General features: G+C 39.1%; 1 protein-coding gene across 9 annotated transcripts in view; it reads left to right on the top strand.

Moving 5' to 3' along the window:
• The window catches only part of ADGRL4 (adhesion G protein-coupled receptor L4), a 264,165-nt gene that overhangs the window by 235,297 nt on the left and 15,702 nt on the right, over positions 1–13,166 (top strand). For all 9 annotated transcript variants that reach the window (XM_062004023.1, XM_062004022.1, XM_062004025.1 and 6 more), the window contains 7 exons: positions 78–261; positions 2,415–2,531; positions 3,654–3,847; positions 5,127–5,297; positions 6,809–7,012; positions 8,008–8,228; positions 8,323–8,389. In XM_062004023.1, the coding sequence (XP_061860007.1) occupies positions 78–261; positions 2,415–2,531; positions 3,654–3,847; positions 5,127–5,297; positions 6,809–7,012; positions 8,008–8,228; positions 8,323–8,389 (1,158 nt within the window). The remainder of the gene's footprint in view (positions 1–77; positions 262–2,414; positions 2,532–3,653; positions 3,848–5,126; positions 5,298–6,808; positions 7,013–8,007; positions 8,229–8,322; positions 8,390–13,166) is intronic.

Here is a 13,166-nt window from a genome sequence, read left to right as displayed (position 1 = left end):
AGTTGTGATGATTTCCTCATTTCACAAAATTCATAGCATATGACTATTCCACTTTAAAAATATTGTTTTATTTACAGGTTTTGGTTAATACTGTGAACAATTTTTTACAAAAAGATAAAATTACAGTCTGGGAAGCTCTTTCTGTAGATAACCAAAGGAGGAGCCTGACTAAGCTGCTGCATACTGCAGAACAAGCAACGCTTTTCATGTCACAGAACTTCAAAAAGACAACACAGCTAGAAGCTAATGCAAGTGACATAGGTAAGATAAAGAAAATTAAGATATACTTTAGATGTGGAATATACTGTGGAGTTTTTCAGTGCAATTATGAAGATTAGAAATGGTGTTATGCGAAACACATGGGTGTTAATTTAAATGACTCTCATAACTAACACCTGACTTTCAACATAGGTATCAAAATTTTCAGATTGATTATTTGAGCCTAGAAAAAACTTGAGAGACTGTGGTAAATGTCCTTTCAGGTTCTCTTTCAGTCTCTCATTATAGTCACATTGTCGCAGAGAATCTGGTTTCATCTTATATGCACAAAACCCATAAAATTTTGGATTTGCTCTCTACAGATGTTTTTACTCTTTTTGATTCAGTAAAGATATTTTGAATCAACTTGGAATAAGGACTGTAACTGGTGAGTCTGAGTGGCTTTTTCAGAGAAATGTCTCATTTTAAGAGGAATTTCAGAGAAGGAGAATTGGTTAGTCTCAACTGCACCATTTTGCTCTTCTACCTTTTCCCTGTGAGCTTCTGTCCTTACACCAACTCCTACTGATTTTCCCGTGGTAATAATAGTTTTACCATTCCATTAATGGGAGCAGAGTAAGGCTAACACCAGTTGCTGTTGAAAAATCCTAATAAAGCATTGATGATTTCTTTGGCAATGGCTACTCTTTCATCTTTATTTTTCTGAATGTATCCAAGCTGTATGTGACCTGATTTCTTATTTTAGATTCAATACAGTCCTTCAGTGCCTCTTACTGGCTTGCCATTTTATACAATGACTTGATGACTAAGATTCCTCCTTTGTTCCCGAGGCAGGTCAAACCACCTGCCTTGGTGGTCCTTTTCTTACCTTTCTGAAACTAAATTATCAAGGATGATGAACAAATCCCTCTCTATTTTTTCCAGACATAAATGCTGTAGAGACATATTTATGACAGTGCAGAGCATTTGTGGGTCTGCATCAGATCCAGAGTGGTTCCAGGAACTAGTTGTAAAGTCAATTCCCCTGCCACCCTGGCTGAAAGCAGAGGCTTTTGTGACCATAGAGCTGAGGCAAAGAAAGTCAAAGAGGATTTGGGTGCAGCCTTACAACAGTAAGGCAACAAGAAAAGATTGGGGAGTAATTTCTATGATGTAAGGTCAATGACTTTTTTGGCTTGCTTCTAAAATGGGAAGCTGCATGAGATCTTTTCTAAATTGGCCCCAAACATGAAAAAGATTTGTTAATGGTTTTCAGTATGAATATACTTTCCACGGGGCTCATATGTGTCCCCCACATCTGTTTTGGGACAAGACCTGCAACATCACCTCTCTCTCTCTCCACTGCTTTTTATGGTACAAGCTCTTGAACTACAAGCTATTCAAAACTCCATCCACAGAAAGCTATTTCTTACGTCCTGACAAACATTTCTGACAGCTGGTCTATTGAATAGCTCATATTATTTTTGTGTGCTGTGCTATAAGCAATGCAGATGGTCTAGCTTAGTGATATTCCTCCAGCAGTCAAGTTTTAGATTTGTTTGTTGGTGGTTTATTTTGTTTTTAAAAAAAGGCCTGATTGACTTTTCTGCGTTCCCATCCATGGTGATTGAAACTCAGCACTATAATGAACCAAGTAAAGAGCTCAGTGTCCTCTAATGTAGTTTTTGTCCTGAGGGGTGATGCTTGTTTGTTTGCTTTTTGAGAAGACACATCATTATTTCACCATGCAATGTGTATTTGGTAGCACAGATAGATAACTAAAAAATATATATTTTTCAAAAATTGACTTTTATCAAATGTTACTACTCAGTAGAGAATTTTATGCTTTGCTTTTTGTAATTGTGATTTGTGGTCCCTTTCAGAAATGCATTTTTAATAAAGCGATAGCTCTTCCTAAAGTAACCTACATTGTTCTTTCCAGTGCCTAATTTAATGCTAGGTAAATAAAAGGCTATATTTTTCATGGATAGAGTAAAAAGTACAAAAGCAAAATGTATGCATGAAAACGACAAAACATGAAGGTTTAAGAAAACATGCTATATTAATAGTATTTTTCCTGAATTGTTTGGCACAATGATATATCCTTAAATTTCACAGTAATTATGCAATCCAATAATGCATTTATTAACTCAACTGTAAATTATGGTAGACTATAATGAAACTGTGATTTGTATGCTATTTTTATTCTTCTGCAGTACTCAAGGCCTTTGCTTTTGATTCACACCACATGAAACACATCCACCCTCACATATACACAGGGGGAGATTACATAAAGATCTCTCCAAAGAAGAGAGAGGAATCTCATCCTAACGGTAAGAAACAAAAGTTAGAGAGTAGGTGGGTTAATAAACACCTTGTATAGACTTGCATATACTAGTAAATAACCAAATGTGCAGTTTACAAACACTGAGCTTCAGCCCTGCTAAACAGAGAGGAGTCAGGGTATATTTATCATGATCTCTCCTACACTATTATTGTCTCAGGACTGATCTTTCTAATATTTCCACTGGCACGGTGAGTATCCAGTGAGTTTTAACACTGGATATTGGCATCAGAGACCTAGGCTTTATACTTTTTTCAGCGGTAGATCTGCTGTGTAACTATGGACTGGCCTCTTCAACTCTCTGTGTTTCTCCTCCTCCAAAAATCAGTGCATCTTTTCCATTGAGAGAGTAGCTCACTGGGCCAAGAACATGTACTCTTCAGTACAAAAACCAGCAAGGCCTAGATCTTGGTTTGAACTTCAGGGTGCTACATAATTGGTTTACAACTATTGTCATCACTAAAAATAAATAACAGGGTCTAAGAAGCTCTGGAATCTAAACACCTAAGCCAATAAACATATAAAGATGGTTTTTAAATCTTAATTCTCCAACTACTTTGAATCTCATCAGCTATCAATAACTAAATACAAGGTTTATCTTGGTACCAGGGAGAAAAAACACAAGAGTTTTTCATATTCACACTGCTTCCTAACATACCTTTTGCTTTCTCGTTCCCTATGTGTATTCCATCTTGGCCCCACTGCAATGGAAGTTAAAGCAAACCAAGTTCTTCAGAGACACACAATATTTACCTCAGGTCTGAACCATTTTAGTTTGAGACCTGGCACCAGATATGTAACCAACTGCAGAACAGCAGCAAGTGTATATTACTCTAGGGGGGAAAAAAAAAAAAGAGCATATATTCAATTAGAATTTCCAAAATGAACATACATTTTTATTTCTAATGGCAGTTACATTGTTTTAAATAAAGCTATATTTCATTGTCTGTAAAACATTTTTATAAGTATTCCACAAAGATTCCATCTGTTTTGCATATTTTATGCAGTGGCAGTAATAATGTCTATTGTTTATTGTTTCTTTAATGTCTTCAATGTTGTTCTCCTATAAAAAACCCCACAAACTACTAAACGTGGTCTCTTTGATTGATAGGCACCGTTGCAGTTGTCTTTCTGCGGTATAGCAATATTGGTTCTTTGCTTTCATCGTCTAAAAACCACTCCTCAAAAGATACATCAGAGCAGAGACAGACTGTGAGCTCATCAGTTATAGCTGTTGCAATTAGCTCAAATCCACCTACTCTCTATGAGCTTGAGAAAATAACATTTACCTTAAAGTATGCCAAGGTAAGTGTTTTGGTTTGTTTTTTTATCAAATTCCAATAAAAAAAACCAATAGCTAATCATTTCAGGTGATATACCCATACCTGCAGTGTATGATATATTGAGACATAATTCTGTTGTTTGCTGATGTGGGTTTGTCATTTATTTCTTTGATATGATTCATCTCAAATGTGACATCCTAAGTGCAATATACTAAACAGAATGCAACTGAAAATGGCTATGGGATGAAAGCAAGGGCAACAATGCCATCTTTCCTGAGTTGAAGTATGAATAAAATATAGATGACTGAACCAGAGAATATTACAGTATCTTGGCTATTCTGTACTGAAGTGGGCTTTTTTTCTGAAAGTTTATCAGATGGTTAAGCATGCATTCTAAAAAAGAAAGTGAAGAAATACTTCAAAGTTAAGGCAGAGTTAACCTGGAGCTAGGAGGTAACAGCAGAACCTGTATTGCTACTATTATTTCTGAAATCTGAACACATTTATTTAAAGCTGAGGGATTTACTTCCAGTATATATATATTTTACTGACTTCTCTTGTATGTGAAGAATCACCTTATGTGGCACAAAGAAATATCAGTAACAGTAGAAGAGGTGACTGTGTAGGGAGATGGGCACTGGGACAAGGTGTTAATCTTGGTTATGCAGATTTTAAACTTGTTACTTGCTTTCTAATATTTTGAGCTAAAGATCACCTTTATAAAAATTTGCATGTATTTATACAGCCTATAGTACAGTGAGGACCTTATTTTTGACTAATGCTAGTAAGCACTAACTGTAATAAATAATACCAATGGTCTTATCACTGTTGTCACATCTGATGTAGCAGGTGTGATATGACCCTGTCTTAATCTGAGATCACTTTGTAAAATGCACAGAATAAGTCTTAATTTTTTAACTGCTCATTTGGAAAAGACTAGAAGCAGGACAAGCAATGTGGCCGTAACCTTGGGGTTTAGTCCATGTTCAGCAGGTGCAGGTGTATATATAACAATGTTTTCAGAATATAAAAGTTCCAACACCTTTGCAAGTGCCAGAAAGGTTCATTAATCTGATTAGCCTACATGTTTGGTGGAGTGTTAGTTGTGTGGATAAAATGCTTCCATTCTCAGCCATGTTTAATTGCTCTGAATAGGCCCTGCAGAATGTACTTTTTGTTTCCCAACCTTCTGATGGTAACAAGCAATTTTGAAATGAATTATGCTGGCTAACGTAAGAAAGGTCTCCTGATGGGAAATATTCTGCTTTTGCCATCAGTAAAACATCTTGTTTCTCTTCCAGACTGCAGATAAAGATATTAAATGTGCATTTTGGAACTACTCAGCAGACACAATGAATGGCAACTGGGCTACAGAAGGCTGTGAGCTGACACATTCCAACTCCACTCATATCTCATGCAAATGCAATCATCTGACTCATTTTGCTGTTTTGATGTCCTCAGGTGGCTCAGTTGTAAGTGCTATTTTAATTTAGTGTTTTACCTGATACTTTCTCCTGTCTTCATTCCTTATGTTTTTATTTCCTTGCAACTTATGTACTTTTCCCCCTTTAGGTTGTCTCTCTTTTTTTTGTTCAGAAAATACAAAATTTATTGTGCACAGAGCAAACAAAATTCCTCCCATATGTGTTTGAATTTCCGTATGTCCTTTCCGCAGTATCACAGAGCAGTGATGCAGCAAATTATTGTGTTCCAAATACACAGTCTGTTGTGCTTATTTTTGGTGCATGGCTTTTAATTTTAAATCCCACTTTAAGACTGCTGTGGGATTTTACTGGTGTTCTTTGGTGATCATTAATAATATGGCCCTGAATTTCTCTCCCACAAAACTTTGCCACTCACTCTTGTCTAATCTTGGCGTCTAAAATCTGCTTTCAATTCTCTCCTGAGAATTTACAACAGCATAATCAATTTGAAGTTTATAACTATTAAACATGGACACTCATGACCAACACAAAATTGTGAAAATGACCACTCAATTTATTTCCTTTTTAAGAGGCCGCATAGATTTACAGGATCTGTGTGGGCATCTGCAGGAGCTCAGTTCCTGCCTCAGGAGGCAGCTTTATAAGGCATCAGAACTGACAGCAAGCAGAATATTAGCATGAATATACTGTATTGAGACAGTTCTCTCACACTGTGAATTTCATGCTGATAGAGGCTGTTTCTTGGTTACTAAATAGCATCCTAAGTCTTCAGTTCAAATTTAAAACCTTTGCAGGTACTTATATAGTTATTTTGAAAAGGAAGGCTGGAAGGAGAATAATCTCAGGTCTTTTATTTAGGAAAAAAATACTTTGATACATTTTACGGTCAGATGAATACTATCCTTATGCTGATGCACACTCATGTATTTCAGAGATTCTTTGTGCAAATACCAAGCAGCAAATGTAACTATTTCTATATAGAAAATATTCACATCCAATATTAAGATAGCCTGTGTTTCCTTGTAGAACATTCGTGTTACATATCTGGAATAGCATTTGTTTGAAGTGATTGTTATTTCAGAGCCTTGTTTTGATCATGTTGCAAATTCAGTAAGACGGATATTCAGTTTTCCTTATCGAAGTCACTACTGTGATAAGTCCTTTTGTATTAGAAAATGTTTATGTCATACTAATATGTCCTACTGCCAGTGTATTTGTCATTCATTAAAATGATCTGATTTTTAAAATCATATTAGGAGATAGTGGTGTCAATATAAAGTTTTTGTTAAGAAAGATTAGAAAATGCAAAAGCAGGACCATATACAGTTTATTACCAATTTCCCCTAGAATTATATCTGTCTCACAAAAAACCAGTATTTTTTAGATTATCCAAAGTGTACATTTGCAGCGAAATTCCACAAACAGTTTTGATTAATATTTTGTAGAGAAGAAGCAAAGAATTGTATTATAGAATGAGGTCTTTCTTAAGAAGGTACAAAACCAATCTTTTAAAATATAATATTATAATTTTCCCCCAGGGTGTTACAAATTATAACATTCTTACAAGAATCACTCAGCTAGGAATAATTATTTCGTTGATTTGCCTCTCCATGTGCATTTTTACATTCTGGTTCTTCAGTGAAATTCAAAGCACTAGAACGACAATTCACAAAAACCTCTGCTGCAGCCTTTTCCTGGCGGAACTTATTTTTCTGATTGGAATTAATATGAACAATAATAAGGTGAGTAGTTTTCACTTGTATCTTGATTTTGTGTTGCTAAGTAAATATGTGATTTAAGATACAGTTTTCCATCCAGTATTTCCTAGCACCAATATGAATATTCTAATGACACTGACTTCCCAGTCTAGTAACAGGAAATTTTAAATGGCTGTTTAAAGAAGTAGGACCTTTATCTGAGCTGGTGTGTATTGTCTTCACTCCATGAGTTTCATTCAAACTTGGTTAAGGTGACAAAACTGTGACCTCAATGTGTTTTACGTTTCCAGTTTTCATGTCTGTTTGGATGCTATACAAAGCCACGCTGCTGGCTTTCTGAGTGACAATTCTCCCTAAAAGCCAGGCCAGAGATGCATTTAAGATATTGCACTGCTGGCTGGAGGATCTCTTTCTTTTCTATATGTGAGATTTTTACTTGTTGCTTTTCATACAAGTCAGGCTGTTGATTTTTGCATCTCAGACTAGTTTTGGGAAATAAAATTATGCACATTATCAAAATATCCCTACTATAAGATTTAAAATTACTTGAGGAAATATGAGCTGCTATCCCTGAGGTAGCACTCCAGTATTGATTGATTGAGAAATATAAATTTTACAAGTGCTTTGTAATAACAAAATTTGCTTTGGAAATAATTCCTTTTGATGCCTAATTACGTTGTTATCAAAATCATAAAAATGAGCTTTATCTAGATCTGGAAAGCATATAAGCTATTCAGCTGTAACAATGGGATCAACCTTGTCAATTTGTTTATACAGTTTTTCTGGGAAGACATGCACCACTTTGAAAAGCTGAATGTGTTCTATTTTACTGATTGCTACAGAAAATACCAATGAACCAGTGGGGTTGTGCGTATAGGCCCGGTTCTTGTCAATCAGCATTACATCTGGGCTACTGGACCCCTACTTTAGAACCCTACCAGGTTGCTGTACATATGTTGTTATATTAAGAAGCATATTAATAGAATTATGACTCTTGCTCTCTCTGATTGAATTTCCAGCTCTTCTGTTCAATTACTGCTGGATTACTCCATTATTTCCTTCTAGCTGCTTTTGCCTGGATGTGCATTGAAGGTATTCACCTCTACCTTATAGTTGTGGGAGTCATCTACAACAAGGGTTTCTTGCACAAGAATTTCTATGTCTTTGGCTACGTCAGTCCAGCTGTGGTCGTTGGAATCTCTGCTGCACTGGGATATAAGTACTATGGCACCACAGAAGTGTAAGTTGCTGTTTCTGTATCTGAATCAACATACTTAAGGATGTAGTAGTCACGATAGCACATTGCAAGGCATTTTCTGCTGTTTACTTTTCAGATGTTGGCTCAGCACAAAGAATAACTTTATATGGAGTTTTATAGGACCAGCATGTCTAATAATTCTTGTAAGTATAATTTTCATTTTTATTATAGTACATAAAACCGATAATAAAAGGTGTTTAATAATCACCCACCCATTGCCAGCATAGCTGTGAGTGCTAATTATAGGGCAGAATTGGCTAATTTAAACCTTTTTATAGTGTCTCTAAATTATTTATATGCTGTACATCTAAATACTTTACTAGCCTGGAAAATGAATGTTTGACAAAAAAGCTCAATATAAGATCAGAGCATTTTTTCTTACTTGTATTCTTCTTTTTATCCCAATGGTTTGAGAAATTCTGTGAAGCATTTCTTGTTTTTTAGTATCTTCATATGTCGTTGGCATCTCAGCATGGCTCAGCAGGAGGTATACACAGACACTATCCTGGCAGACAGATAATCTGGTTTTTCAAATGTTGTGCGACTTAATCTCTTATCAGTGATCGGTCATCTTTGTAAGATTAGACTGTCTTCTTTATGGTTTTATCACTTGCATGTACCCTGTCATCATCAAAGCTATTTTAAACTAAATTGCGACGTCGGAGAAAAGAACCCGCTATTTCACATGGGCAGACGAGTCAAGTATTGATAGCCCTATTTCAGCTGTGAAGAGGGCCTTTTTAATTCTTATTGGAAGTGGTTTCAAACCTGCAAATTTGGCAGCTATTACATGTTCAATTCTGAATCAAGACATTTTTGGTGCCTTGGGAGCATTTCTAAGAGCTATAAAGTTTAACAAACCATTCCAACTATAATGGGACATTATTGTGTATGACTGGGTTGACAGTGATCTGGCAATAGCTGGAGCTAACAGGAGGAGAAGGTACAATGGTGAGGACTCGTGACACCTGTGGTCAAGTCAGTTATAACTCTTCATTGCTTTTTAAACTATTTTGTGATAAATGTGAGGATTTGTAAAAAAGAAATGCCAGTTCCTAACACATGCAAGATGATAGTAAAAAAGATTTATTTCAATGCATTAGAAATTTCAAAGCTGAATGAAGCATCAGGTATAATTCTGGTCAAATTCCACTCCAAAGTCATACCACAGATTGGGGATAGGTTGGGAGCAATCTGTCACATGCAACTGCAGGGTGACGCCCCTCCATCTCACCCTCCTGGTGAACACAGTAGACTTTGAAAGAGGCGAGGCACTGTAAAACTTTGGCTCAGTGCTTCTGGGGTTAGATGGCTCTGACAGCCAAAGGTTACTACAACAAAACAAAATCATGGGGAGAAACAATCCTTTACTAGGAAATTTTTACAATTCTTAGGTTTAACTTGACAATTTCCTTTTTCCTCTTTGGATCTCATCTCTTACATGTACTTGCTCTCATTCCTATTCCTCATCTACCTACAGGTGAAGATTTATGGACAGTGATGTATCACTGCACTTTTAGCACAGGAAAATAGCTTTATCAAAATATACAAAATGCTCTAAATTTATGCATCTGTAACCTTGTTTTCAGCTCCAGCTGAGCTGTGCCTGATGCAAGATCTTTGGTGCGCAGTACAGAGGCAGAGTTACTGCCTTGCATAGAGGCTTTGATATAAGTCTAGCTGGCCACAGAGGCATATCTTACAAGCTGGGCTCTGAGGCCCGTGGCCGTTATTTGAGCACTCCAGATCTTCCAGCAATCCTGCAAATTAAAAGAAAACAGAGAGGAGATAGAAGCTGATATGGGCCCTGTGTACCGATGCATTTCTATGGATGAGGATAGCAGCCAGGTTGTTTTTTAAATTTCTCCCACTCCTTTGCTGAAGTAAACCCACACAAAGGAGCTCTGTAGCTGGTCAGAAAATAGCCCTGTGGTTGTTTTGCTATTTTTTTTGTGTGCTATGGAATTATTTTGTGATAACTTGTTTTCACAGTATTCACATACCTTTATTGTTGTCTCTTCATAATCACGCACTACTAGAGCTGGGAGGAAAGGCAACCTGCTTTCAGCAAGCTGCTTCGTCTGCTGCGCGTGTGTCTGCTGCGCGTGTGTCTGCTGCATGTGTCTGCTGCGTGTGTGTGTGCTGCATGTGTGTGTTGCGTGTGTGTCTGCTGCGTGTGTGTCTGCCGCGTGTGTGTCTGCCGCGTGTGTGTCTGCCGCGCGTGTGTCTGCTGCGTGTGTGTGTCTGCTGCGCGTGTGTCTGCTGCGCGTGTGTCTGCTGCGCGTGTGTCTGCTGCGTGTCTGCTGCGTGTGTGTGTCTGCTGCGTGTGTGTGTCTGCTGCGCGTGTGTCTGCTGCGCGTGTGTCTGCTGCGCGTGTGTCTGCTGCACGTGTCTGCTGCATGTGTCTGCTGCATGTGTGTGCTGCGTGTGTCTGCTGCGTGTGTCTGCTGCGTGTGTGTGTCTGCTGCGTGTGTGTGTCTGCTGCGTGTGTGTGTCTGCTGCGCGTGTGTCTGCTGCGCGTGTGTCTGCTGCACGTGTCTGCTGCACGTGTGTGCTGCGTGTGTCTGCTGCGTGTGTGTCTGCTGCGCGTGTGTCTGCTGCGTGTGTGTGTCTGCTGCGCGTGTGTCTGCTGCGCGTGTGTCTGCTGCGTGTGTGTCTGCTGCGTGTGTGTCTGCTGCGCGTGTGTCTGCTGCGTGTGTGTGTCTGCTGCACGTGTCTGCTGCGTGTGTGTCTGCTGCGTGTGTGTGCTGCGTGTGTGTCTGCTGCGTGTGTCTGCTGCGTGTGTCTGCTGCGTGTGTGTCTGCTGCGTGTGTGTGTCTGCTGCGTGTGTGTGTCTGCTGCGTGTGTGTCTGCTGCGTGTGTGTCTGCTGCGTGTGTGTCTGCTGCGTGTGTGTCTGCTGCGTGTGTGTGTCTGCTGCGCGTGTGTCTGCTGCGTGTGTGTGTCTGCTGCGTGTGTGTGTCTGCTGCGTGTGTGTCTGCTGCGTGTGTGTGTCTGCTGCGTGTGTGTCTGCTGCGTGTGTGTGTCTGCTGCGCGTGTGTCTGCTGCGTGTGTGTGTCTGCTGCGTGTGTGTGTCTGCTGCGTGTGTGTCTGCTGCGTGTGTGTGTCTGCTGCGTGTGTGTCTGCTGCGTGTGTGTGTCTGCTGCGTGTGTGTGTCTGCTGCGTGTGTGTCTGCTGCGTGTGTGTCTGCTGCGTGTGTGTGTCTGCTGCGTGTGTGTCTGCTGCGTGTGTGTCTGCTGCGTGTGTGTCTGCTGCGTGTGTGTGTCTGCTGCGCGTGTGTCTGCTGCGTGTGTGTGTCTGCTGCGTGTGTGTCTGCTGCGTGTGTGTGTCTGCTGCGTGTGTGTGTCTGCTGCGCGTGTGTCTGCTGCGTGTGTGTGTGCTGCGTGTGTGTCTGCTGCGTGTGTGTGTCTGCTGCGTGTGTGTCTGCTGCGTGTGTGTCTGCTGCGTGTGTGTGTCTGCTGCGTGTGTGTCTGCTGCGCGTGTGTCTGCTGCGTGTGTGTGTCTGCTGCGCGTGTGTCTGCTGCGCGTGTGTCTGCTGCGCGTGTGTCTGCTGCGTGTGTGTGTCTGTGTGTTTGGACAGCTTGTTTTGATGCAGTGATGATAAATTGAAGCCTGAACTACAAGAGGGATGTTTTCAAAGAGTGCAAAGGAGCTAGGTAATTTGCTCATACTCTATTCGGGTTATTGTCTAAGGAAAATATGGAAAGCCTTATGAAAACAGACATGGACTCTGGAAGATGAAGTTGGTGTTACACGTCTGCTCTGTGGAAGGGACTCTGGCAGTGGTAATTCTGTTTCCATCTTCCTGTCAGGCTCACTGCCTAGGCAACACCACAAGAATATATAGACTCTCTAAAGTAGTGCCACTCAGGATGTCCTTTTAATTACAGAAACCAATATCTTTCCAAGATTTTCATTTTTGACAAAGCTAATTAATTAGTAATATTTTTTTTCTTTAAGGACTCTGAAAAGGAAATGTTATTTTTGTTCTGAGACAACCAGACAGAGCATGCCAATCTTCATACAGAAAGCTGCAAAATCTGGCAGCTTCAAGCTTACCTTTAACCCTGAGCTTTGTTTACTAATAGCATTGAGTTTGCAGGTTTTCCCAGATAGCCTGGAGAGTTTGGATACCAGTTCTCTGGAGAGCTACTCTCCACAAATCTGACTCTTGAACAAAAACTTTAAATTCATTGTCAGTACAAATGCCCATGTACCCAAATGATGCTTTAAGTTTCTGTGGACGGGCACCCAGGAGATTTGTGGTTCGGACAATACTATAATGTTTTTTGAGACAAGCTTTGAGACAGCATATAAATGATGAACAGAATTGGTTCTGTACCCATTCTTTTCTGTCTCAGGGCACATTGTTTCAAACATGCCCTCAGACTTTAAAATCTGAAGTAATAGTGAAGCTAATGTGTTTATTGGGAGTATAAACTAAGTTTTCCTCTGATTGCCTAAGCAGAAACACTACTTCTGAAAGTGTTTGCTTATTAACATTAAGGTTCTATTAGAATTTTTAAGTGCAAAGCAATGACCTTATTGAGCTCATCTAAAAAACATTAGATTGGTGACTGTACATGAAAAGGAGTGGGTCAGAAGCTCTTTTAGATGGAGTTAGCAAAGAAAAGGGCATTTTAAATAAAGCTGCAAGTTGAAGATAATTTCTACAACTTATTTCTTCCTCCTAATGCTTGTAATCTTTAGAACCACAACCTTTTTAGCTAAAACTATGCAGTAGATTAGATCAAAGCGTACAAGTATGGAGAAATTATTTATAAGAAGTATTTAAACTTTTTAATAGAAATGTGAATTTATCACAAGCTTTAAGGGATAAACATTCACATACACCACAATCCATGCCTGACTAGGGCAAGTACAAATATAAGCTCCAGAGATAAAAGATGTGAAAATGAAAA

Source organism: Colius striatus, chromosome 10 (assembly GCF_028858725.1).
Source record: "Colius striatus isolate bColStr4 chromosome 10, bColStr4.1.hap1, whole genome shotgun sequence".
Lineage (NCBI taxonomy): Eukaryota > Metazoa > Chordata > Aves > Coliiformes > Coliidae > Colius > Colius striatus.
Note: the sequence above shows the minus strand (reverse complement) of the source record. Positions and strands in the feature narration are given on the sequence as shown.